We start from the raw sequence: 25,403 nt of genomic DNA, 5'->3' as shown, positions 1-25,403 counted from the left end.
GCAGAACTTCACTTGCGTTAGCATTCCCATTGACTCCCATTCATTTTGGCGTCACTTTGACAGCGAATAACTTTACATCTGAGGCGTTTAAAGACTCTGTTTGTCCATTATTTATTTCTAAAGATACACGACAATGTATAAAGGGCTCCATTACCTTCTATGTTACATTATGGCCCCTTATAAACAGTTTTTGTAAAAAATAGGCTAACGATTGCGTCATAACCACTCGGCTCTCTGTCGCATTACCGTACAGACAGGAGGAGAAGCTCGCAGGCAATTAACTTAATATGGCGTACTGGCGTTACATTTTAAAATACTATACAAAATAATTAATCAGAATACTTACTCCTGCTCACTCACGACAAAGAACTCCCCGCTCAAGCTCGCCGTCTCTGCAAGATTAACGATGGCAGTTTGCACACACAGCTACTCGAAGATTTACATCTGGCAGACAGGTTGCTGACGTCGTCAAGCTTCGTTTGAGTCTGCGCGTCAGAAACGGAAGTGCTTAAAAACGCTAAAACTGGGCTTCATTTGTCTCAATTGAGTTCCAATGGGGTCGCTGTGTCCATTTCTTTTACTGTCTATGGCTGCAGCACATCGACGAGCCTCAAGTATCATCTCAACGCAAAACATATAGCAGCTAGCTTGGACATGAACTATGTATTATTTTGTTGGTGCAACTGGCAGTTTATGTTGAACTCTTTATTGTTTTGGCCAAGGTTATTGAGAGTTGGACTTAGTATGTTATGGCCTCTGAAGCAACAGAGAGATGTTTTCTAATAGTCAGTGTTTCCAATGTTCTGAATGTAATTGACAGTCTTGTGTTTTACTTAAAAAACACTTTACAGAAAGTTCCAGCACCTATAAGCTTCCTGAATTTCTGAAATGTACTATTTCTAAATTGTTTCTAAATATGCTATTGCTACACTTAATGGCAAAAATTGCACTGGTCTGCTAGACTTGGTTGAACAAAAATAAACAATATTTTGTTGCTTAAGCTTATGTATTCAGTCATTATTCAATGGTATACTATAAATCCATGTGAAAAAAATTACTTCTCACTGTTCTCAGGTCAAATATTTATATGCGATTAAAATGTGATTAATTTCGATTAATTAATTACAAAGCCTCTAATTAATTAGATTAATTTTTTTAATCGAGTCCCGGCCCTATTTATAATATATTCATAAATATTCATTCATACATGAACACAGTTTAAGCTTTCCCAGGTAAAAAAAGAAATTCACTTAAGCTGTACTAATCGATGCACTTATAAATATATTTTTATTATAAGTGCATAATAAATCTGTTATTTTGTAACTTAAAGTATATTGAGTCCTCTTTAAGATATGTTTAAGATGATGTTTAAGCTAATTGCGATGTATTTTAATATATTTAGTTGTGTTAAAATAGAATAACAACATATCTTTTATTGCAATTTAAGTGTTCTTCACATGATTTAAAATACACTTTAATACTTCTTGAAGTACATTTAGAATATATTTTAAGCTTCACTTTAATGTACTTATAGTACCTTCTTTTTCTGAGAGTGTATTACTGGAATACACTATGAATATTACATCAATGAATACAAATGCATTATGCCTTTTATTGCACACACACACACACACACACACAAAGAAGTTACTGAAAAACAATAAACCACATAAGTGAATAAAGATTTTTTTTTTTTTTTAACAAAGTCAAGGCTGCAAAAGGCTAAGCCAAATGAGAAAACAGAACATTTTAAATGTCACCATCATTATCTTCAAATGTACGATCACTTTTCCTTGAGTATGACTTGCATTTTCTGCCTGTTGAATGTAAATATATCAGATTTACAAGCAATTTTTACCAGGCCGAGCATTTTGGACCTGGGAACACTATAAATTAGGTAAAGCACAGCACAAGGGTAAGTGAGCCACTGCATGGTTTAAAATATTTAATGATTTTTAAATGCTTGATGTTTATACTTAATATAATATAATATAATATAAAAAAATATGATCTGGTTCTTTTGTAAACAGCATTTTAAATATGTACATGGTAATTTTTTGCATATGCAGCGGGTGCTGGACACTGGTGACAGGCTTATCATTCCCAATGAGGACACAGAGGAGGAGAAGACCTCAGGGATCTGGTGGAAGCAGCTGGTTGCCAGAGCAACGGTAAGACTGTGTCCAGGACAGGAACCTTTGAAAACCGTGATAGTTTTTACTTATGCAAGTGCAAACATCATTAGCATTTTTCAATATTTTGACCTTTTTTTTTTTTTTTTTTTGAAACTCTAGTCTGCTTTCTGTTGTTACTGTTAAAGTGATGCTAAAAATATCATATGCTATACCAGACATTACTCACTTCATAGTTTCATGAGCTGAAATGCATTGAGCTGTGAGTAATTTAGTTGATGTTGTGACTGGGTTTCAGGTTCATTCTTTCCAGTAAAACCAGATGAAACAAATATCACTGTGGAAAATAAACTATGCAATCACAGGGCAGAAAAATTGTTTCTGAATATAAAATATCAAAAAAGATTGCGTCATCATCACAATCTCTTGGATGTATAAACATGTCCAACTTCATCTGTATATTATGGGTGACATAGCAAATCTCAACTGCTTGAATTGTCTGAAAATATAAACTATATTATTGCAAAGCTTTGCTAAATGCGACTATAAGTCATGAAGATATGATATCATAAACATGATTTTCTGTAAAGCTACTTTGAAACATGTGTTGACTTGATATCACTGATAATATATTTTTGCGAGTATAAAGTATTATCTACAGTAGTTTAACCAGCTGAAAGTGCCTCAAACCGCTTTAAAACCAACAAACATATCATCTAGGATCAGATAAACCAGCATAAGCCATCTTTTCTGCAGGGAAAAGGAGGCATAAATGCCTTTTATCCTGGCATATGTCCATCCATCTTGCCATTTTATGAGGTACACACACAAAAACACTCACACAAGAAGCCAAGCAAGCAGTAATTTATAGCATCATACCTATAAATAAATATTGTGTAACAGAATTGGTTTATCATTTTATCTTTGGATTGTTTCATTTGTAATTGACTCTATTGGATTGTACTTCCACATCTCTGCTGGTCGCCTTATTGATTCGCTGTAATGTAATACACCTCTATAATGCTCTCTCACTAAGTTATACAGGAATATATGAGACTGGGTTTCAGATATTAACACTGACGGCCACTTGATGAGAGGCTCTCAATGAGGTTGACTGATTTATGGGTAGCACCAGTGTTTATCATTGTCATAAACCGTGGTGCTCCTCAACCATCACATTAAAAAGTACTTAAGTCTCATCAGACGATCTCCGTGGGATTGCAAATAATGCAGTGAGCCTATAAATCGCTGTTTGGTTTTAATAAACATTCATTTAAAAATATGTCACTTACAGTATATGCACATGGCAGTATATAAACAGTAAAATATACAAACACCCTACCACAAAAAGAAAAAAAAAAGAAAGAAAAAATGCTTTTTAGGGGGGAAATGATTGTTTTGCATTGCAAATCAAATTGTGTGTGAAATTTGTATGGTTGGGTTCAAAAGTTCTGGTCAGCAGCATATTTTTTAAATAAGTCTCTTACGCTCACTAAGCTTTCATTAAAGCTGCGGTAGGGAACTTTTGACGCTCTAGCGGTTAATAAACAGAACTGCTTGCGTCTTGCGGAAGAACATCGTAGCCGGAACTACTTCTCTCTGTTTATGTCTATAAAGAATTACAAAGGTACTGGGTTACTCCGCCGCGGTACCCCCGAAGCAATCTAAAATAGTCCGAATATAAACACTTATTATAGGTGCATCCTAGTGATTCAGGACAAGCTAAAAACACGGTTTGGAAAATGGATTCATGGTGTACTCGCTTATTTTATACATTTTTCTACATTTTGAACACAAACAAAGTTATTATTTTTTTCATGATCCATTTTAATATTTTGATTTGATATGCGCTTCATTTCTTTTTATAATCAATGTTGAACACAGTTGTGCTGCTTAATATTTCTGTGGTAATGGATCTTTTATTTCAGGATTTTTTAATGTAGTTTCTTTACCTTCTTTAGAAAAAAAACTAAAACTTTTTTTTATTTTTTATTTTTATCTTACTGCTAAAGCTAAATACATAGGGTTAGGACTTCAAATTCATATTGTAGTGATGCTCTGGTTAACACCACAAAAAAAAAAAAGAATAGGAGTAGTATGGTAGCACTGACAATCCTTAATCTTCCCACCAGGGCCTTAAAAACCCCTTTTCTGATACGCTAAAACACACTATAATCCTACTAACCCCGGTGTCCTCTTCCTGCTGGCTTGCAGGACTCTCTCCAGTATGTGCGGGCACTTAGCCAGCTCTCCCTGGGCACTGCTGTGCACCCGTATGCAGGCACAAGCCTGCTCTGTGCTCCCTGGGAGAACCCCTATCTGGCACAGAGAGACGCTCTTTATGTCTTAATGAAGGACAAATCTGTTAGCGCAAGGCCAGTGTGTGTGTGTGGCCTCTTCACTGCTGTCACCCGAGCGCAAATGAAATGAATGAAGAACTTTTATAGAGGCGTTGAGCTGGCGGACGCTAGATGTGAAGATGCTATTGATTGTATATACTTGAATAGTATAAAGAGGATGAACCATTTCAAGTTTTTGTTAAATGATTTCAGTAATTTGTTAAATATTAGTAGGCTGCATTTATTTAATCAAAAATATTTTTTTCCTGAATGTCCTAAAGCAACAAGCAAAGGAAATAGCATAAGTAATGCAAGCAGAGTGTGTTCTTTGAGGGTCGCAGTGGAGTTCAGGAGTTTGTTCCACCACCAAGGAAAGTATGATGCAGTGTATAATAAATGTTTAAGGTGGAATTCATCACTTTAAGTCCATTAAGTGGCATTTCACCCACTCTCTGGTATTCAGAATTAGGATGCTTATACTGCTGCACTTTTTAGACTTTGAATGCAAAATGATCTCATTTACTGAATAAGGAAAACTCTATACACGGTTACTGTACATATGGTACATAAAACTCTAATTCAAGTAAAAAAAAAAAAAATCCTGTTTTCCGTAAAACATAGATCCTAAAAGTACAATATAAAACAGCAAAAAGTAAGATTTTGACCACTCTAAAGGATAGTTCACCCAAAAATGAAAATTCTGTCATCATTTATTCTTCAGCAAAACACAAAAGAAGCTTTTTGAAGACTGTTGGTAACCAAAGAGTTGACGGTAGCCATTGACTTCTAAAGTATTTTTTTTTTCCACAATATGGAATTCTTAGAATATCCTTTTGTTGTTGTTGTAAAAAAAAAAAAAAAAAAAAAAACATACAGGTATTTAATCTTAAGAATAATAATAGAGTTTTCATTTTTGAGTGGACTATCCCTTTAAGAGATTTTTCTCCATAATGTGCCAATATTAGAGGCATGCCTCCTTTTTCATTCTTGCAGTGTTAGAGTCACCAGTTCTGTCTCCAAACCCTCTCAGCCAGATTACGGCGAACCTTTGCTCTAGAAACTGTATCAGGGCTGTAACTGCATCTCACTGTATGTTCATTGTGTCGCCTGCGAGCTCAGATCGTCTGAATAAGCCTTGAGCACAGTGTTTCCAGGCAAAGCTTGAATGCCAGTTGGAGGGTTGCCATGGCAACAGAGTCGGCTCTATCTGCACTTTGGAATGTCTGGAGACCCTGAAAACTTCAGCTGTGCCGAGCATCTTATCTGGTAAACAATGTCATATCCTTCTGTGCTCTCTCGTGACCAGTTCCCCTGAAAAATCACACGTCCTACATAATGTAAATAACAAATGAGATCTCTTTAATATCTCAATAGATTCTCGGAATTAAATTAAATTAAAATTATGCATTTAGCAGAAGCTTTTATCCAAAGCGACTTACATTGCATTCAGGCTAACGATTTTCTCCTATACCTTGGTTTGAGAAAAAGAGTGCAGATTTTAAATGAACTCAAATTAAACATTAAATTAAATTCTTCTTTCTTGTCTACTTTATTTAATTGAAACCCCTGAGAAGAGATAAGCAAAAGAAAGTTTTGTCAGTAAGACCAACTGCATTTCATTCCTTTAGTCTGATTTGAATGATTTTGGAAGTTTTATTAATACAAGTAATTTTTAATTTAATTTGAGGTTTTTATTTATTATTTGAATAAAACAACGATTACTGGAGTACATTTTTTACAAGAAAATATAATTTCAGTCAACTTCAAAATTTCACATTTAATTTGTAACCTGTCGCTTCTTAGTAATTATTTGTGAAAATTATCTAGCCCATTTCTGAGTGAAAATTGTTTTAGGCCCTACACTAATTTTTAGCCAGTTCCGTTAGATATTTTAAAAAAGGAGAGAAATGATGAGTATTCTAATAAAGATCTTTATTCAGTTTTAAATAGGCCAACAAACCGTAAAAATACATACAGGTCAATAAAATGACAAATCAGCTCCTTGTGTGCATTTCAGCCTCATGGGATACGGTTGTAAATTGTCCTCAAAATAAAATGGAACAGATAGTTGACTTGCAGGTGTGGAAAAAAAATCTAAATCAAAATTTGTCGGCGGTGGTTTTTTTTTCTTTTCCAGATTGGTTGATCCTGAGTCAGTCGGTCTGAGATCAAATTCAAATCAGAGACGGATGCCAGCACTCATCAGCCTCCAGGCAGCGGAAACAGAAAGTTTCAATCATGATATTACAACACAGGACATGCTTTCAATTCATGGAGCTATAACGCAAAAGAAACTGTGCAAAAGATGCCTCCCTGCATCCCAAATAAAACAACAAATGCTTCAGTGATTAAATAAGATTGACTAAGGACAACACAGGAATATCAGCACTGCTAAAACAAAATATATATTAAAATGAACTCAGCTTAACAGAAAAGATAACATCCACTCGCCAACCTACCCGATTAAGTCTGACTATACTGACTTTCTGAAAAGCTCCAATATCTTGGAACAAAGAAACACATCATTTCATTAATTAAAGTGACACTATTAGTTAAATAAAGCAGATTTTAAGCACATTGTAGAATTTAAGCCTCAGCTGTTCTCTTTTTCTTTTCTTTTTTTTCCAAAATGATTTTAATATCAACTTATCCTCCTTTAATTTTTTTGCTTAGGGCTTCTTAAAGAGATAATTAACCCAAAAATGAAAGCTCTGTAATTTACTCAACCTATATTTTGAAGAATGTTGGTAACTAAACAGTTTTGGTGACAATTGACTTCCATTTCTCAAAATGTCTTCTGTTTTGAAGAACAAAGTGAGTCATACAGGTTTGGAATGACTGGAGGGTGAGTAAATGATGACAGAATTGGCATTTTTTGGGTGAACTATCCCTTTAAGGTAAGTATTACTCAAATGAAGGTGAAACTCAAACTATGCCCCAAAAGTCAGAACGTTTTATTACTGGGCTGCTCAGATGTGCTTAAAGGCCAAAAAAGTGAGTGGGTCACTAAAACAAAAATCAGTCACATAATCAGCGTAATTCAGCACAAAGCCTCATTCAAAGAATCACTCCTTAATTCAGTCAGCCTTGTTTTTTTTTTTGTCCTTTTTGAAGTAACTTTCACAGAGCTATCTGAAAGCACAAAGCAAAGAAATAATAAAAGAGCAGACTGGAAGGCCAGCACAATTATGACACCGAGAGAAAACAACATAATTCTGATTTAAAAAGAAAAAAGAAATCTAATTTCAGTCCTTTAAGGAAACAGAATTGGCCATCTGAGTGAGTGTAAATGCAGGGCGCATGCCTTAACGTTTCCTCTTTCGGGGTGATGCTGATGAAGACGAGAGTGAAGATGCTAATGTTGTCATGATTCCTCGTTTCCTGAGTCATCCTCGTCATAGCAACAGTCCTCGCCATCCTCATCCTCCAAGTCCTCATCATCATAGTAATCGTCGTATAACAGGTCGGACCCCTCGTCCAGTGCAGGGGCGCGTGTGCGAACGCAGTACTCCGCTAGAGTGGTGGGAACTTTTACTCCGTCCCGTTCCGCCTCAGCTTTAGTGGCCAGAACCTGTTTTCTGTAAGACATACAAACACATGCAATGGATTTAAAGGAATATTTGACTTCACATTTGTGCTTGCAAACCTTCAGACTAGACTTCAATTGTAAATACATTAAAGTAACATGTTTTTCAATTGCTTTTACTGCGATCCATGTCATGCCACAGCCAAAAGACATTAACTTTGCTCATAATGCAGATTTACACAGCTGAAATATTAACCATGTAGCTTCCATAAGACCCATCTGTTTCAGGAAGTGGGACATATTGACATTTTATGTTATATTAGTTCTTCATATGAATCATTGCCCTGAGGTTTTAAAAAGAAATCAACAACTGATGCCCTGAAGGAGGCAAAGGATGAACTCAGATGCAAGTCAAATTTTCCAACTCAGATGGCAGAAAACATGAATTGCAACATGCAATGAAGACTGCCAAGAGGAGATGAACGGTCACTTGTGTTTCAGTGACTCATTCAACCACAGGAGGGCACCAAAATCTTTCCATTAGCTGTTGCTTTTCACCAGGCTTTTTCACCAAAACGTAACCAGCATTAAACAAATGAACATTAAGCACAGCTGAACTCTTAAAGGAGTCATATTGTGTATTTCTGCACAATCATTAATATTACCTGATGATTTCTGCGTATTCCCGGTCTTTTCCTTTGCTCTCTCTCCATTTGCGGTACATGACAGAGGCGTCCACGTTGGCTGGAGAAAACGTGTTGGGTTCGTTCAGCAGAGAGATGACACTCAGCAGGATAGTTCTGAAACACACAAACAGACACTCCATGTTATAATGCCATTACCTTAAACCTCATCAGCTGCAAAGCTGCTTTGTGTTGCATTTTCCTGAAGATTCCAAGAGATTTCACACAAGAGGATCAGGCTTTATCTATTGCTTACAGCTACACAGATGCATTCACATTTGCAGTTGGGGTGTACAGTATATTCATTGACCAATTTGGCAAGAAAACAACAGTGTTCATTTGGAAAGTAACTTATTTTGAAGTACTTTTCAAAATAAATTTTGCATAACCATTCTTATATTCATTGATTGTTAAGTAAGCAAAGTGTTTTGAACTTAGAAAATAAATGACATGGTTCAAAATACATTTTCAACAATTTTGAGTGAAACTTGTATAATAAAAAATAACAGCAACAACAAAGATCATTATACTTATTATTATTATATTAATCATGCTATAATTATCATTTAGTGTTAATCATGTGATATAATTATTTTAGTTACTTAGTTATTAATATGTTAAAACCAGATTTAACATAGCGGGTTCGCCACATTCTACACATAGCATAGCTGGTTCTAAATATTATATATATATATATATATATATATATATATATATATATATATATATATATATATATATATATATAATATATAATATATATATATATATATATATATATATTATTTTTTTTTCAAATTTGACATCAATCAACATCAATATATATTTGTTTTTTAAAAACAAAAAACAAAACATGATCTTAATAGCTTTTTTTACCACATACAAATTGTTTACTGTAATTTTAAAACTAGCTCAAAGAATAATCTAGACGTAATGACCAGTAAGAAAAAAAAGAGCATTTAAAATCACACTGATTTACAGATGCGAATATAAAAACATAAAAATTATACAAAAAGTGCAATCTACAATATTTTGAGTTCTTTGAAGAACAAAGTGACACATTACAAAAACATCTGGCAGATGTATGAGTTTGCAAGTCTTACTACGATCTATTCTTACATATAGTACTAGATTTTTTTCACATTTGTTTTGCACTCAAGATAATCATTCTGAGCAGGGGAACACAGTAGGCTTTTACAACATTCAGTCCGTTGTCAAAATATGCCCATCTCTCTCTGTGTGCAGCGACAGGTGCTCTTCAACAACACAAATGATTAACAGGAGCTTCCTGGAAGACACTCGCTTTTCCACCAAAACACAAAGCCCAGTGAAACATGATACCAGACTAACTAGAACACAGATCAGACTCGGGGAAGGACACACACAAATACCCTGATCTCCACTGAGATGCTTTCCATAAAGGCAAGCAACAGGAAACTCATGAGGACAAAACCAGCCTGGTCACTCTTCATATAATTCTGTTAGTGGGAAAATACATGACACTGCCTATGTATCCCTGAGGGGAAATGTATTTAAAAACCAACCATTTCTCTTTGGAAAGTGGTCTGAATAAGCTGCAAAGTGGACTAGACTATATGCTGATAATCAAAAGATCTGGCTGTTAGAGATGACTTCATACCTGACGTTCTGTGTAGGGTTCCACCTCTCCGAGGGAAGCTCTCCGCTCTGTGGATCATCTACTGGAGGATGCAGAATGGAGATACACACGTCCCCGTTCTGTGAAAGCACAAAGAGATTCATCAATCGCATGATAGTAATGCTTTCAAGAGGAAAAACAAGCATCTGAGCGAACCCTTCATCTCCACACCACTGCTGTGAGTACTCGAGTCAGAGCGAGACGTGTGAAAGAGAGATAAGGAGAAACAGCCTCTGCAGAACCATGAAAAACTCGCCTGGACTCAGAAAAAACCCTGTGCATGTTATGCATATAGATCCAATTTCAGGAAATATACTGGTGCATGGGTTAGGTGGTTTGACTATAAACTTAAATCAGAGTAATGTTATATCAGTGTAATTGAAATTGTATTTCTATCTATCTATATACTGCAGTTTTACTTCTTGTAAAGTCAACCCAAAGGTTTCTTAGATAAATACATTACCATGTAGTAATTCTCTTTTAAATAATAATCCAAAGCACCAATTCAATGTTTTGTAAATAAAACACACTTCATATTACTTGATTACTGCTTTTTTATCTGTAACTTGGTTAAAAAAAAAAAAAAAAAAGATTTATAACAAATCAACACATTAGGTATCACTCTTAGAAATAATAGATTAAAAACATAGCTAAGGTGAAATAAAAAAATTACTAAAACAAATAACAAATACATTTAAATAGTTTTTGGAAACAAATATCAAAATGAAAACGGATAATATAAAAATAAAGGCTAATTCAAAACATTAATACCGGTAAATACTATAATAGTACACATTAATGTGTCTTTATACATGAATGTGCATAATTTGAATTCAATATTAATGTTGAAAGATGTTACAGTGCATGGCAACATGCAAACAAACAACATTCATAAAGGTACACATAACGCACATTATAAATCAACAAAGCAGTCTACACTACACTACAAGCACACAATACACTGTCTCCAGCACACCACACATATTACCGCTGAAATACATTTTCAAAAATTATTCAAACTTTTGAGAGGAGGGTTATTTATTTTATTGTACCTTTTTACATTTTTTGAACACTAAAAATGCACATGACATCTTTTGGGAAAAGAAAGTGTTTATATATTTAGATATTTATAAATATTATGATGTTATAGAACCTCAAATAAAAACATAACCAACTGAGAAATATTAGTGCTTTCAGTGTTTTTAAATTACTTAATTTTCAGTCCGTTCTTCACAAACACACACACACATGCAAAAGAATATAATGCATGATTGGAAACCATTTTATAACCGTTTTAATCCTTTTTGGATATCAGACAGTCCACCCAGGAGTTCACTGAACACAAAAATGCAGAAGGGTAAGAACATAAATCTGTGCAGTGGTTTGTGCCATTGTTATGCATAGAATTTCAAACGCACCACGACCTGATGTTTTTCAGGTCACAAACAGACCTGAACTGCAGGTGAACCACACCAGTCTGTGCCTGGTGATGAGATTTACAGTTCTTCCTCATTTTTAAGTGGCTTACTTACTCATTTGACACAGTGCAGCTATTTATATTCAATCATATCAAGTACTCATATAATGCATTGTTTTTCATATCTGTTCAGCGGCACTAACCGTCATAAATAGGTTTGTTTTTACCTGGTGCATTAACACAGGGCTTAACTGAGAAGGAAATGAGGAAGTCCAGAACAACAGATAAGCCACATGCCACAGTACACATGGTGAGAGCTGAAACAATCCTCTTACCTCATAGATGTTGGGGTGCCACATCTTGGTGAGGAATCTGAAAGTGGGCGGGGAATAGGGGTAATCAATTGGGAACTTGATGCGAGCCTGCAAAACGAGACAAAAACAATGGTCAGGACTATCAAAGGAGACTTCGACCCCTGTATGTTTGTAATTAACTATTACGGCTAAACGGATAATGCTTTCAGCTGCCAATAAGGCTGTTTTCACACTCGTTTCATTGTTTGGTCTGAACTGAAGTCTGATTTCAACCCCCTCACCCGCTGATCTCTTTTCACATTGTACTTGTGTTTGTCTGCAACAGAAGTAGCACAAGATATGTGAAAAATGCAAGCTGCTTTCTGAAGGCAATTTATTCAGAGACATGCTTCCATGAGAGATTCATTAACATCAAAGTTAGGGATTTCAAATTTTGTGAAACCTACAAATATGACTGTCCCCTTAAAAATGAGCTCCTGCCAAAAATATGAAACAGCAGCTATGCATTCTCACACACACACAAAAAAAAAGAATAATAAAAATATGCAATATATTACCTGATAAATATATTGAATTTCTATTAAGATTGTATTCATTTCTACCCACACAATTATAGCCGTTGTACAGGTTTAAATCAGAAGAAATTGATTAATCAGTCTTTAGAAAGCAGAATGGTACAGTAAATATGTAAAAATAAATTTTTAAAGAACGTTTTTAATATCATTAGTGTTGTTATCATTACTACATTTATTACATTTTACACAGCCCACAATTTCCTAAAGCAAACCATACTGGAAAACTGCTCTCAAAACAACCAACTCTGACATTAAACGGACTTGGGTCCGCTCTAGTGTGAAAGTGTTTTTTAATTCGTTAAAAACTTTCAAAAAATTAATTCTTCAGATTCTCCCACCCACCAAAAAAACATTGCTGAGTGACAATCTAGACATTCAGGTTCAAACCGAACACCATCACAGTGCTGTCGGCTGTCACGGCACAGAGAGATTTCTAATACACAGCCGCTTTGGAGGATTCTATCTCCGGGTGAGCGCAGGACAGCTGCTCTTAATAGGATTGGAGACGCATCACATTGCAGAAGAACAGTGCAGATGGAAAGGGGGGGAAAATCTGAGAGAAAAAACAAATGGACGTTGAGCTGGAGAACCAGGAAGTGGGACAAATCATTTTTTGGCACGGAAACAACTAGGTTAAACAGCCGTTACGCAAGAGATATGCCCTCCATCTCAATTCAATACAGACCTAATTATTTTCAAGTCTTGCGGCAAAGCTGCCCTTGAAATATTTTAGACTGCTACTATTGGAAGTGGACATACTGTGTCATGCATTGAAACTATACTCATTTAAATCACTTTATTAACAAGGATTAGTTACTTTAATCAGCCTAATGTTATTCAAAAACATCAATGGTTTTTTTTTTTTTTCTCTGTAGTCACCAAAATCATATGACAGCTTTTATCTAAGGAATGGATCAAAAAAGTATTTAGTCACAAAGTAGCACACAAATGTCATTTGCTTATATTCAAATACAGTAAGTAAAAACTTGTGACACCAGGCTTGAGATCAGTGATGCCAAATGGAATTATTTTTATTCATAAGAGACAATGAGAATCGAGAACTACAGCAGAGGAACGGATTTTTAGTCAAAAACAACTTCAAAGCCTTTGTATGGTTTCTGAATACCTGAAATACAGCACATACAATAGGGTTCAACGTTTGGGTTTGGTAAGATTTGTTTAAATGTTTTAGAAAAAATACTTTTCTCTTCCAAGGCTGAATTTATTTAATCAAAAATACAGTAAAAACAGTAATATTGTTTAAAAATATATATAATTTAAAATACCTGTTTACTACTTTAATTTATTTTAAAATGTCATTTATTCTTGTCATGCAAAGCTGAATTTTTTGCATTATTACTATAATATTATTACATAATTTTTTTTTTTTTATTATTATTTAGCAATGTCAAAACCTATTCTATTTTAATTCAAAAAAATATAAAGTTCAAATGAATAGAATTTATTTGAAATGGTAATCTTTGAACATAAATGTTTTTACTGTCACCAATTTAATGCATCCCTGCTGACTATTGGCATTAATTTCTTTCTAATCAAACTTCTGAACAGTAGTCATATGGATGACTTCAGGTGGTGTTGGTGACACAACATCAATCAGCACTTCTCCGTTTGTGTTCCAAGGAAAAATGTCAGTCGTAAAGGTTACAAGCATATGAGGGTGAGGAAATGACATAATATTCATATCTGGGTGAATCGACATTTGAAAGCATGTAACCATTCCTGATAAGTTAGGCTCGACTGGTTTCAGTTTCTTGGCTGACTATGAGATCTTGAAAATGTGCCAGCAGAATACTCAAGAGGGCCTTAACATTGCTCCTGCAAACAGACAGTGTGTGTGAATAATTTCCCCTTTTAAACAAAGAAGCAAGTCTCTGTCATGCAAATACACTCTCCACTGACTTATCCTCAAGCAGGGAGCATTTACAGGTACGAGTACCATGCCCTTGGGTTTCGCTAGACTCGAGAGTTCAGATCTGACATTTATCAGGTTTCACCACAAACTCACATCCTGACACACCAGTGAACAGTGACGCCACTGTATCTACCAAACCCACTGTATTTGTGTGTGTGTGTGTGAGTGAGTGATCTCGCTGTAAACAAAGGCAAGAAAAGTCACTGACCTACTTCAAATGGCTTCACAACAGTCCTTCCTTTATAATCTAGAGAGGAACTAACACGAAGATTAATAATTCAGCAAAGATTGTGACATTATTAAGGTCATTAATTATAAACCATTCAGACTGGTGTGAAGGAACAGGTTTATCTGCTCCGGTGGAATGGGGCGAGACCTCCTTACAATCATTCTTTGTTGTCATTATTCTATTATTACAATTATCATAATAACAATAAAACCGGTCAAACATGATGACAACAACTAATACCAAATAAATTGTTCCTTATAAGTGTATGCAAGGTCATGATTGTGACATTTTCTAAAGTGTAATTGGTTTTGACACATGCATGCATTCAGCAGAATTGGAAAGTACCACAAACGCTTATGCATAAATTATTTTAGAATTTATGACTAAGTCAATAATGAGTATAAAGGTAATTATTTAAATCAGTAATGAGCTTACAGCAAGCTTAAAGTGTATTACTACTATGAGGTCAAATAAGATTATATTTGATTGTAATATAAAAAATATTCTTCGTGAAAAGTCACCCTCCATCCATCAGAATCACAATGAGGAACAAAGAAACCAAACAAATGAGCTCCATTATCCTCAACAAAGAACCCACAATCTCACCAAACCGACAACTGATGGAAAACAAGACTTCAGATCAAAATTAAACCTTAAATCAAATCAAAACCCTTAATTATATGAAAAATTCGTCTGAATGAAGTGTCACATAGCGAGATGGTGCAATCTAGAGCTGGTTCCAGTTCTAAATATAGACCCAGCCATCTGTTCCTAAAAATAACACACATTTACCCTTTTCAAACCAACCTCAGTCCTTACCTTGAAATAGCCCCCTTCATAGTGAGTGTTTGGGGGTCCGAAAATCGCCACTTCCCAGTTGTAGAGATCGGCTTCATCCACTAAAGTGATCTTGAAACCCTCCACTGGTTCCTCCTGTAGAGACTTCATCTCCAGCATCAAAGCTTTCTGTGAGCTGGCGACCTGAGCACTGCTCTGATGGGCCATTTCTGCTTTATTTCCACCCAACTAGACTCACAAAGCGGGCTTTCTTCCTCAAAAAGGGGAAAAAAGTTGACAAGATGTGACGAGGCAATGAAAGCTGCTTTTCTTTGTCTGGAGTTGCTAGCTTAGCGAGGAAATGACAATGTCCTCAAAAAGAGAGGTTATTTTCGATCAAATGAAAGGTGCTTTGGCTATAAAGCATTATAAGTATTTTTTCCGTCGTCCATGAAAGTAAAAAATGTTGTTCGGTTGTTCATACGCAGAGTTTTGCCTGTCAGAATAATAAATAATCGCGCTCGGGGTTTGTTGTTTTTTTCCGTAGCTGAAGGCTAGCCGTGAAAATCCACTTCGACTCAACACTAATCCTCTCTAACGGGAGGTTTTCGTTAACTAAGTAAATGCAGATGCCTGAATGCACATAAAGAAAGTCTACGCTTGAATTGTGTGCCAAGCTGATCCGTCGAGGAGCACAAATTAGCGTGAACTAGTAAACGCGAATGAGAGTGGCGAGTTATGAGTCGATGTCCTGGATGCGTCTTTCCTCAATTCCAATGGGGTCGCGGTGCATCATGGGTACTGAAGTTCTACCCGCACACTTTACACTGTAAACGTTCCTTCATTAACTGACAACATTTCAATCCCTCTTATAATAAGTCTAGCTAAATAATTAGCTAACGGTTTTTATGCATGTATTAGCCAATTTGTTATATTATTTTTCTATAGGCCTTTAGGGGAGAGTGGGCCTCTATGTAACAACTCTATGTAACAAGCTTTGTTTAAAATTGCATTATGTTAATGGGCAACAAAATGTATTGAACACAAGTAAACAAAATTCTCAAATAAAACAAACAAAAAAACATTCATATCATCCATTTATCACAAACAAAGACAGACAGATCTAATCAAATCCACATCTGATGAAAAAAAACAGGTCATGACGTGATTAAATCAGCCTTTAAAGCAATTATAGATCTAAATTATATCAATATATCCGAAATTCAGTTTTGCAACACTGTTACAGAACTCTATAAGGTGAAACTAAAGTTTGATTCATATTTTGAATGAATAGATTTCTTTGTTCACAAAATCTATTTTTGTTTCTTTTAGAATAGAACATCAATCCTAAAAGAACCTGTTTAAATAAAATAAGTTCTATTTTTTATTTTATTTTTATTTTTTATCATAGAGCACTTAGGCTTACAAAGTTTTAAAACTCTTTTCAGCAAATATTTCCCCTTTTGTATCAATAAAAAAAATATATAATATATATATATATATATATATATATATATATATATATATATATATATGTTTGTTATTCAGCATCTATCTCATCTGATGTTTATTTCAACTTGGCTCCAGTGAATGTCCAGGAATGTCTAATCTAGTTAACAGACATCCTCTCTTACTCTGATTATATCAACTGGCTGTTCATTATTAATCTCTCTGTTACATATCAATCTAAACTGTCTTTTGTCCAGAGATAAGGCAGTAACAATAAAAGTCAACCAAGATCAGCTCCATATATTATATACATATACATGCATTTACACATGACAGAAATAATATAGGAAATAACAATATCTATCTATTCAATCTAAATCATCATTACTCATGAAACAAGCATCTCTCTGACGTCTCTCCTTCTGATATACTGTCAGTTATCTGATAAGAACACAGGACAGCATGGCATCAGGAACTCACTGGCTGATGGGATAGTCAAAGGACAGTCTGTTACTCCCTGATGATGATTTTTGCAGTTAAGCTTTGACATTAAGGAATAATGTAGGCCTACCTATATAACACATCAGTACAATAATCAATAGCATGATCTGTTGTATTGTAGGATGCTTTTAATATATGATAGTTTTTTTTAACGCATGCAACACACTCTTGTTACTGGTAGAGTTTTACTCAAGGGCACAATGCTGATAAAATGTGATTCAAGGACTCTGTGGGTCCTGAATCCTTATTAAGGCTCAACCAACAACATTTGTGGGAAATATCAGTAATTAATAGCCCAATAAACCACATAACAGAAATGCATCTAAATACACATTTGACACATTATAACATTTGCTACTCCAGATGAATATGAATGCACAGTAGTATTTTGGGAAAAGCCCCATTATAAAATAATTTACACATTGTGAATATACATTATTTAAACATATCTAAATTGAAATGTCATATAAAGATGTAAAATGTAAACCTGGTTATAATGCAGTTACTTCAATGTAAAAAAAATAATTATATTGGTGGATGATCTTATATTTATTTCTGTCACATCTGAAAATGAATTTAATAGGTCCTATTAAAACAAAGTCTTAGACAAAAAAAATATTATTTAAGCTTAATCTCACATTAATATAGACATATGTTGTGATTAAATTTGACAATCTGAGTATTTTAACAAACGCTGAGAAACAAACAGTTCAGTTCTATCTTGGAAATAAACATTAGAGAATAATTCCCTTAAGTGAGTAAAGTCACTGACTGTATTAAGGAAGTAATTTAGAAAGGCCTACAACAAAGGTCCATCTTAACTTTTTTGTTTATTTATTTTAGTTAAAGTCATAAACAAAATGTTTAGCGAACATGTGAATGTGTCTTTTTTTGTCTTTTCACGCATCACAGAATGATGATGAATTATTTATTTGTCCATGGATGATCCCCAAAAATGAAAACGTATAATATAATAAACTATTTGTGATTACAAGATCATACACATTAATATAAACATTTGGCAATAAAGCAAATGTCGTTTAATAAGTATTTAATAATAATATTTGATTCGTTTTATTATTTGTTATATTTTCACGCATTAGTAATTAAATTACGATTTTTAAATATTTTATCTGCGAAGTGAACTGTATTTTTAATGTCAAACGTTTCCGGTAAACAGGCTTTTATTGTGAAATGCGGCACATCCGGCACTGCCTTCGGTTTTTTGCCCGACCGATGAAAACATCAGTGTTGGCTGCTAATGCCGGCCTGATTCCTGCAACAATCAGCAAGATGATCGGCATCCTACTGACTGTTTTCAATAAATACGGATCAAACTGTTAGCGTTTACTGTATCTGTTGCTAGCCAAAGCCCGTTTTGTATTTCTAAACCATTTTTGGTAAGTGACGTCTTTGATTTATGTGGCCAAAAATCATGCTAATGCTAACTAATAATATCTAGTTTCTAAATCATTTGGATGCATATGATATGAAATATAAAATACACCAGTGCAGTGAATGTATTTTCGTATTGTGCAAATGTTGTGTGTATTTTCTGATTTTTACATTATTCAGTATTTAATTACATTGTATATTGCACCATACAGTGCAACTAATGCATATCTGTCTAGCATTTAAATGTATGTTAATCATATTTCTTATTTTATTTTATTTAGTTTCTTGTTTCAATGAAATTTATATTTTTGCCTTCATTGCACTGAGTTCCAAATGTCAGTCTGAGATCACTAGTGGATGTACATTTTTTGTTTTTAAATTAAGATTTTTAATGCATAGCTACATTGCATAGGCAAACCACTGGCATAGATAATTGTTTTCTGAATTAATGCATGATTAAGTTAATGCTTAGATGTGATCTAGTTTTGTGATTATGTGGGCAGCTCTCCTGACCGCCTTGCTGGTAGTGACAGACCCGAACGTAGCTTTGATTTCTGTGCCCTGTTAAAATGTCTCTAAAGGTTAATCACGCTGTCTTGCAATGACCAAATCAACATTTCCCTTTAATCTAAATGTCAGCCCTCCTTAACATTAAATGACATTCTCACTTGGCTGGATTACTTTGTTGGCATTGGCTTATGAGAATGATGTTGAAATATGATAATTAAACCCGTGCAATCTTTCACAGGATCTCTAATTTCCAGTAGAAGAAAATGAACGGCTTATCCATCAGCGACTTGTGTGGCTTGTTCTGTTGCCCACCTTGTCCGAGCCGGATTGCAGCGAAGCTGGCCTTCCTGCCCCCAGAGCCAACCTACACTCTTCTGCCAGACCTGGAGTCCACCTCACCTGTGACCTCTAACCTTGGAGCTTCAGGTTTGCGCTCCCGTTTGGGCGGAGGTGGAGGAGGCGGTGGCGGAGAAGGAGCAGGTGGTGGTGGGGGTAGTTTTGTTGACCGGAGTGGAGAAGGTCGATGGAAGCTGCACCTCTCTGAGCGAGCAGAGTTCCAGTACTCCCAGAGAGAGCTGGACGGAACCGAGGTCTTCCTCACTCACTCCAGCCGTGGAAACAGAGTCGGATGCATGTATATCCGCTGTTCCCCATCCGCAAGGTGAGGAAGGATCAGCTTAAGATGTCAATGTAAAGCATTCTTTAGTGTTAGTCTTCTCACCCAAGCCTGTAGAGGCCCATTCATACCAGGAAATATAACTATAATGATAATAACACATAGAAACACTATCATTGGGATCATTTCAAAACTATTTTTGCCTTTATTTATATATATAATGCTTTATAAAAGTAGTTTTAATGCATGAATCATGCCTTGTAATGCACTGTATATTGCATCGTTTGATCTCATGAATAATTGTAACCATGGTTATAATACATTATAACACATGACAAGCAAAGCTTCAAATCTGAGTGCTTTCTGACTCTCCATAGACAGTGCAGTGCAATGCAAATACCACATTCAAGGCCCAGAAAGGTAGTAAGGACATTGTTAAAATAGTCCATGTGACAGCAGTGGTTCAACTTTAATTTTATGAAGCTACGAGTGTGCATTGAAAACAAAAACTATGACTTTATTTAACAATTTCTTCTGTTCCTGTTCCATTTAATCTGTCCCTTTAATCAAGAAATGTTATTATTTTGCAGTGTTCTGATATGCAAACGATCTCACAATCCATTTTAAAGCCAGTCCTCTAAACCATTCCTGTTTTGTGATCTACAGGTACACTGTGCTGTTTTCTCACGGTAACGCTGTGGATCTCGGTCAGATGAGCAGCTTCTACATCGGGCTGGGCACTCGTATCAACTGCAACATCTTCTCTTATGATTACTCTGGTTATGGGGTCAGTACAGGGAAGCCCTCAGAGAAGAATCTGTATGCAGACATAGATGCTGCATGGCACGCTTTGCGCTCAAGGTATGTCAGAATCCAGAGACTAGGTAGCATGCAGCTGTACTGGTGCAGTAGTGAAATTCAGGTGTGTTTGGTGTTGATTTCATGTGTGAAATCACTTCTCCGTTGTCTCAGGTATGGGATCAGCCCTGAGAATATCATTCTTTATGGGCAGAGCATTGGTACCGTGCCCACCGTGGACCTGGCGTCCCGTTATGAGTGTGCTGCTGTGGTACTTCACTCACCCCCTCACCTCAGGAATGAGGGTGGCGTTCCCCGACACCAAGAAGACATACTGCTTTGACGCCTTCCCAAAGTCAGTGAACACTGAAAAATGTTTCTTTTCTTTCTTTTTTTTACATGACAAAGATGTTAACACCGTTGTTTAGAACATTAGGATATATTAAAACAATAGGCTGCTCAAGGTTATGCATTAATATTGAACTCTTGATTTAGGTGTGTTTAAAGTGTCATTTATTTGACAAAGTCTTCAAATATAGCTCATCCATTCAGTAGTATGTTTCCATTCATCATACTCATGTAAAGGGAAAAATATCATTCCCTTTACCTCTGAAATTCAGCAGTGGTAAAGCATCTACTATGATATGAAATATTTGTGCTGTGCTTTATTAGTTTTATCAGAATACTAATTTTAAATGCCCATTGATGAAGCTACTAGATTTTTGACTGCAGGATACTACAGCTATGGTATCTTCCAGATTTATTTACACTGGTTTGGTGAATAAAATATTTTATTCTATATTTTATTTTATAACTTTTTTAACTTAAGGGATAGTTAAGCAAGAAGAATTGCAATTTTGTCATTTATTCACTCTTATGTTGTTCTGTTTATGTATGACTTGTGTTCTGTGGAATACACTACTGTTGGTTGGTTTGATGCTAGATGTTGGTTTGTACTAAGTAGGACTTTCAGAAACTGATGTTAAATACAGAAACTATGCATTAAATTGATTAAAATAGACAGTAAAATATTCATATTGTTACCAAAGGTTTCCATTTTAAATAAATGCTGGCATTTTGAACTTTCCAAAAATCTTTAAAAATATATAAGTCTTAGTTTTCATTAAAATATTAAGCAACACAAGTGTTTTTTTCAACATTGATAATAATAAGAAATGTTTCTTGAGCATAATATCAGCATATTAGAATGATTTCAGAAGGATCATGTGACACTTAATTTCAAATCATTTTTTACTTGTATTTGAATTTTTTTGTCAAATACAAGACTTCTTTCAGAAACATTGAAAAGTCTTAAGGACATATTTGACAAATCTACTGATCTTTTCCTTACCCAAAACTACTCTATGATTTCAGAATATTATGTTTAGACTGATATAAACTACTTTGATGTTTATCTTTTGACCGCCTCGAATGCTGCAAGCGCCAAATCCCTGTGAGTACAACTGCCCTGGAAAAAGACCAGTCTGTTCTCCCAAATAATTTTTTAAGGTCCACAGAAAGTCAAACAGGTTTTGAACAACATAAGGGAGAATAAATAGTGGCATAATTTTGGGGATGGTTTTCTGTAATGGCTCTTTGTTGTCTTCTGCTCTCTCAGCATTGAGAAGGTCTCTAAAATCACATCTCCAGTGCTGATCATCCACGGGACAGAGGATGAAGTCATTGATTTCCTCTCATGGTCTGGCCTTGTTTGAGCGCTGCCCAAAGGCCGTGGGAAGCCGTTGTGGGTGGAAGGAGCCGGGCACAATGACATCGAGCTCTACAGTCAGTACCTGAACGCCTGCGCCGGTTCATCAGCCAAGAAGTGGCTGCACAGTAAACGCACCATTCGTTGCGCTCGCATCTATTAAATGGTTGACGTTTATGGAAAGCAAACAAACCGAATCTGTTTCTGGAGGCTTTTTTTTCTTCTGTAAACTTTCAGCTTTCACGTTTCTGTCAGCCTGTAGCTGAGTTTTCTACTGAGAAGTCCCCTCGACTTAACACCGAGAAGATCTGAATGTGTGAGCATCGGGTCTCAGGATCTCAGTACGTCTGAGGCACTCACAGTTGATTGCTTGTGATTTATGTGACCCAGGACAAAAATGAAATCTCATTTGAACAGGACTAATATCTCTTTATGAAGCTCTTATCTCCTGGGTGTTTATGTACTTTTTCTTTTGTAAGGTCTTGTGGGTAAGCATATGACCAGTCTGTTTTAAAATATAGCATTATCAATTTCAGACAAGAACTCTCTGCTGGACAGATTGTGTTGTGTGTGTGTGTTTGTGTGTTAACCTTTTTTAGACCATTTGCTGTGTTTGTGTGAAGTGTGTTTTGATTGAAACCCACCTTATCTGCTCTTTTGAGAGGAATTACCAGTCAAAATTTTGGACACTGAGCTTGTTTTTTCAAAGATCTTAAAAATCTTAAATGCTTGAAATTTGTAGACACCTATTGATTGTGCCTACTTAAGCAATTTTTGAAAATTAAAATCTTAATGCATTTTTCTTAATGAAGATAGGGAAGCAACCAGCAAATAGTCCAGTAGACATGTAAACTTCAGTACTGTTCAAAAACCATCCCAGGATGCTGCTCATGAAGTTACTGAATGTCCAGAGCTGGAATCTAGACAAAGAAGCTCAGATGTAAGACTGATCAGATGTTTATGAACTTTTGACAGACTTCAGTTTGCATTATTTTCTAGTTTTCATGACTTCACTAGTATTCTAAAATGGATGATAGTGATGTAAAAATAAATAAATAAATAAGTAGATGTGTCGAAACTTTGACTAGTAGTGCAGGTTTCAATAGGTTTTGTTTACCAGATGCTTCACTTTTATTTATTTTCCTTTTTTTAAAGCATTGTTCCATTTGCTTACCTGTCATTTAAAAAGAAGAGTTTGGGGCCCAAACACTGTTTTTAAGGATGTGGGTAAATGTCCTATTGTGGAAGCCCGTTTCTGTCACTAAATAAAAAAATAAAATCCATATAATTTTATCTCACAATTCTAACTTTTTTTTAAATAAAAATGTTTATATCACGCCATTATGACTTTGATATGAACTCGCAAAAGTTAAAATTGTGAGTTATAAAGACTATTTCTCCGGATTGTGACTTGATGTGACACAATTCTGACTTTGACTTGCAATTGTGAGGGTAAAAAAGTCAGAATTGTGAGAAAAAATCTCAGAATTGCCTGTTTATATCTCGCAAATCACAATTTTGACTTTATAACTCTCAATTGCGTGTTTTACAGACAGAATTGCATGGTATGAACTCGCAAAGTTTATATTGCAATTCTCCGCGAACAAATTGTGTGTCAGAATTGTGAGTTAAAAAGTCACAATTACCTTGTTTTTGTTTTTATATTCAGTGGTGGAAACAAGCTTCCATAGTTGTTACAGTATGGATATATGGAAACACACTGCCGTTCAAAAGTTTGGGATCTGTACGAAAAAAAAAAAAATTGTTTTTCAGCCATGGCGCATTAAAATGGAATAAAAGAAACCGTAAGGCATTCATAATGTTAGAAAATGTTTGTATTTAAAATAGATTTGGGTTGTTTTAAACTTTGTATTCATCAAAGTATCCTGAAAAAAGTATCACAGTTTCCACAACGATATTGAAAGCAACTGTTTTTAACATTTAATAATAATAATAATATTTAAAAAAAACATCAAATAAGAATGTTTTCGGTTTCAAAATAAACTTCTTTAAAAAACATAAACAAATCTTACCAAACCCAAACTTTTGAACAGTGTTGAAGTACTTTTTTTTTTTTTTTCTCACCTTATTGCATTAATCTTTGTATAATCCTAATTCACATGTTCATTCGTTTTATCACTTTAACAAGAAAACGGGTTGTCTAAATAAGCAACAATTCTAAACCAGAGCCGCTTCTGTAAGACAAAAGTGAAGTAAAACATGCAGGGGAGATTAAACTCTTCCCTGGTCCAGTTGATATGATATTGTGATGCATCAGTGTATTGTGACGCATGTATCACGATGAAGTAGTTGGCATTTCCAGCCCTAAAATGGGGACTGAATTTGTAAATATTTAGATTTGTGATCCTTTTTTCCACTTTCTCCCCCACACTCTGAATTGTGGTGGAGGTTAATAGATGTGATTTTTGCCCACTGTGAGCCCTGAATGACAGGAAACCTCACACCACCCCAAAACATCACAAGTTCTTTCTGCATTCAGTTCTCTTCGCTTGATGTGATGATGCGTAAATGAACTCTGCCGCCCGAGTCGACCCCAGACTGGTGTGTGATTGACAGTTTTCTGAGCCGTCTCAGCATGGGGTCATGACCTCCATCCACTGCTGACCTCTTGTCTGTATTTATGTCTGCGAGAGCAAGAACCGTGACCTTTCTTTTTTTATATATTACTGCATGCCAGGTCATCAAATCACATTACTGTCATTTTTGCTATTTCGTATCGCAAGTTTGGTATATTGAGCTATTTATAGCAGCCTTTTCTCTCGCAAACAAGCCTCGCTCTTATGTGGTCAATGGATATATAACACGAACTTCCAGATCTATTTT

At 35.2% G+C, this 25,403-nt stretch overlaps 1 protein-coding gene and 1 pseudogene across 1 annotated transcript; one reads left to right on the top strand and one right to left on the bottom strand.

The window, feature by feature from the left end:
- Window positions 1–6,386: 6,386 nt before the first annotated feature.
- LOC113071125 (ubiquitin-conjugating enzyme E2 R2-like) lies at window positions 6,387–16,392 on the bottom strand. Its single transcript, XM_026244488.1, has 5 exons — window positions 15,625–16,392; window positions 12,090–12,176; window positions 10,320–10,417; window positions 8,663–8,797; window positions 6,387–8,049 (listed from the first exon to the last, which is right to left on the bottom strand). The coding sequence occupies exons 1-5, from the start codon at window positions 15,808–15,810 to the stop codon at window positions 7,836–7,838; spliced, it is 720 nt and encodes a 239-aa protein (XP_026100273.1). The 5' UTR covers window positions 15,811–16,392; the 3' UTR covers window positions 6,387–7,835.
- Window positions 16,393–18,761: 2,369 nt separating this feature from the next.
- LOC113071124 (alpha/beta hydrolase domain-containing protein 17A-like) lies at window positions 18,762–22,879 on the top strand (annotated as a pseudogene).
- Window positions 22,880–25,403: the final 2,524 nt, after the last annotated feature.

The sequence above is a fragment of the Carassius auratus genome, unplaced genomic scaffold (genome assembly GCF_003368295.1).
Source record: "Carassius auratus strain Wakin unplaced genomic scaffold, ASM336829v1 scaf_tig00005994, whole genome shotgun sequence".
NCBI classification, from domain to species: Eukaryota; Metazoa; Chordata; class Actinopteri; order Cypriniformes; family Cyprinidae; genus Carassius; species Carassius auratus.
Note: the sequence above shows the minus strand (reverse complement) of the source record. Positions and strands in the feature narration are given on the sequence as shown.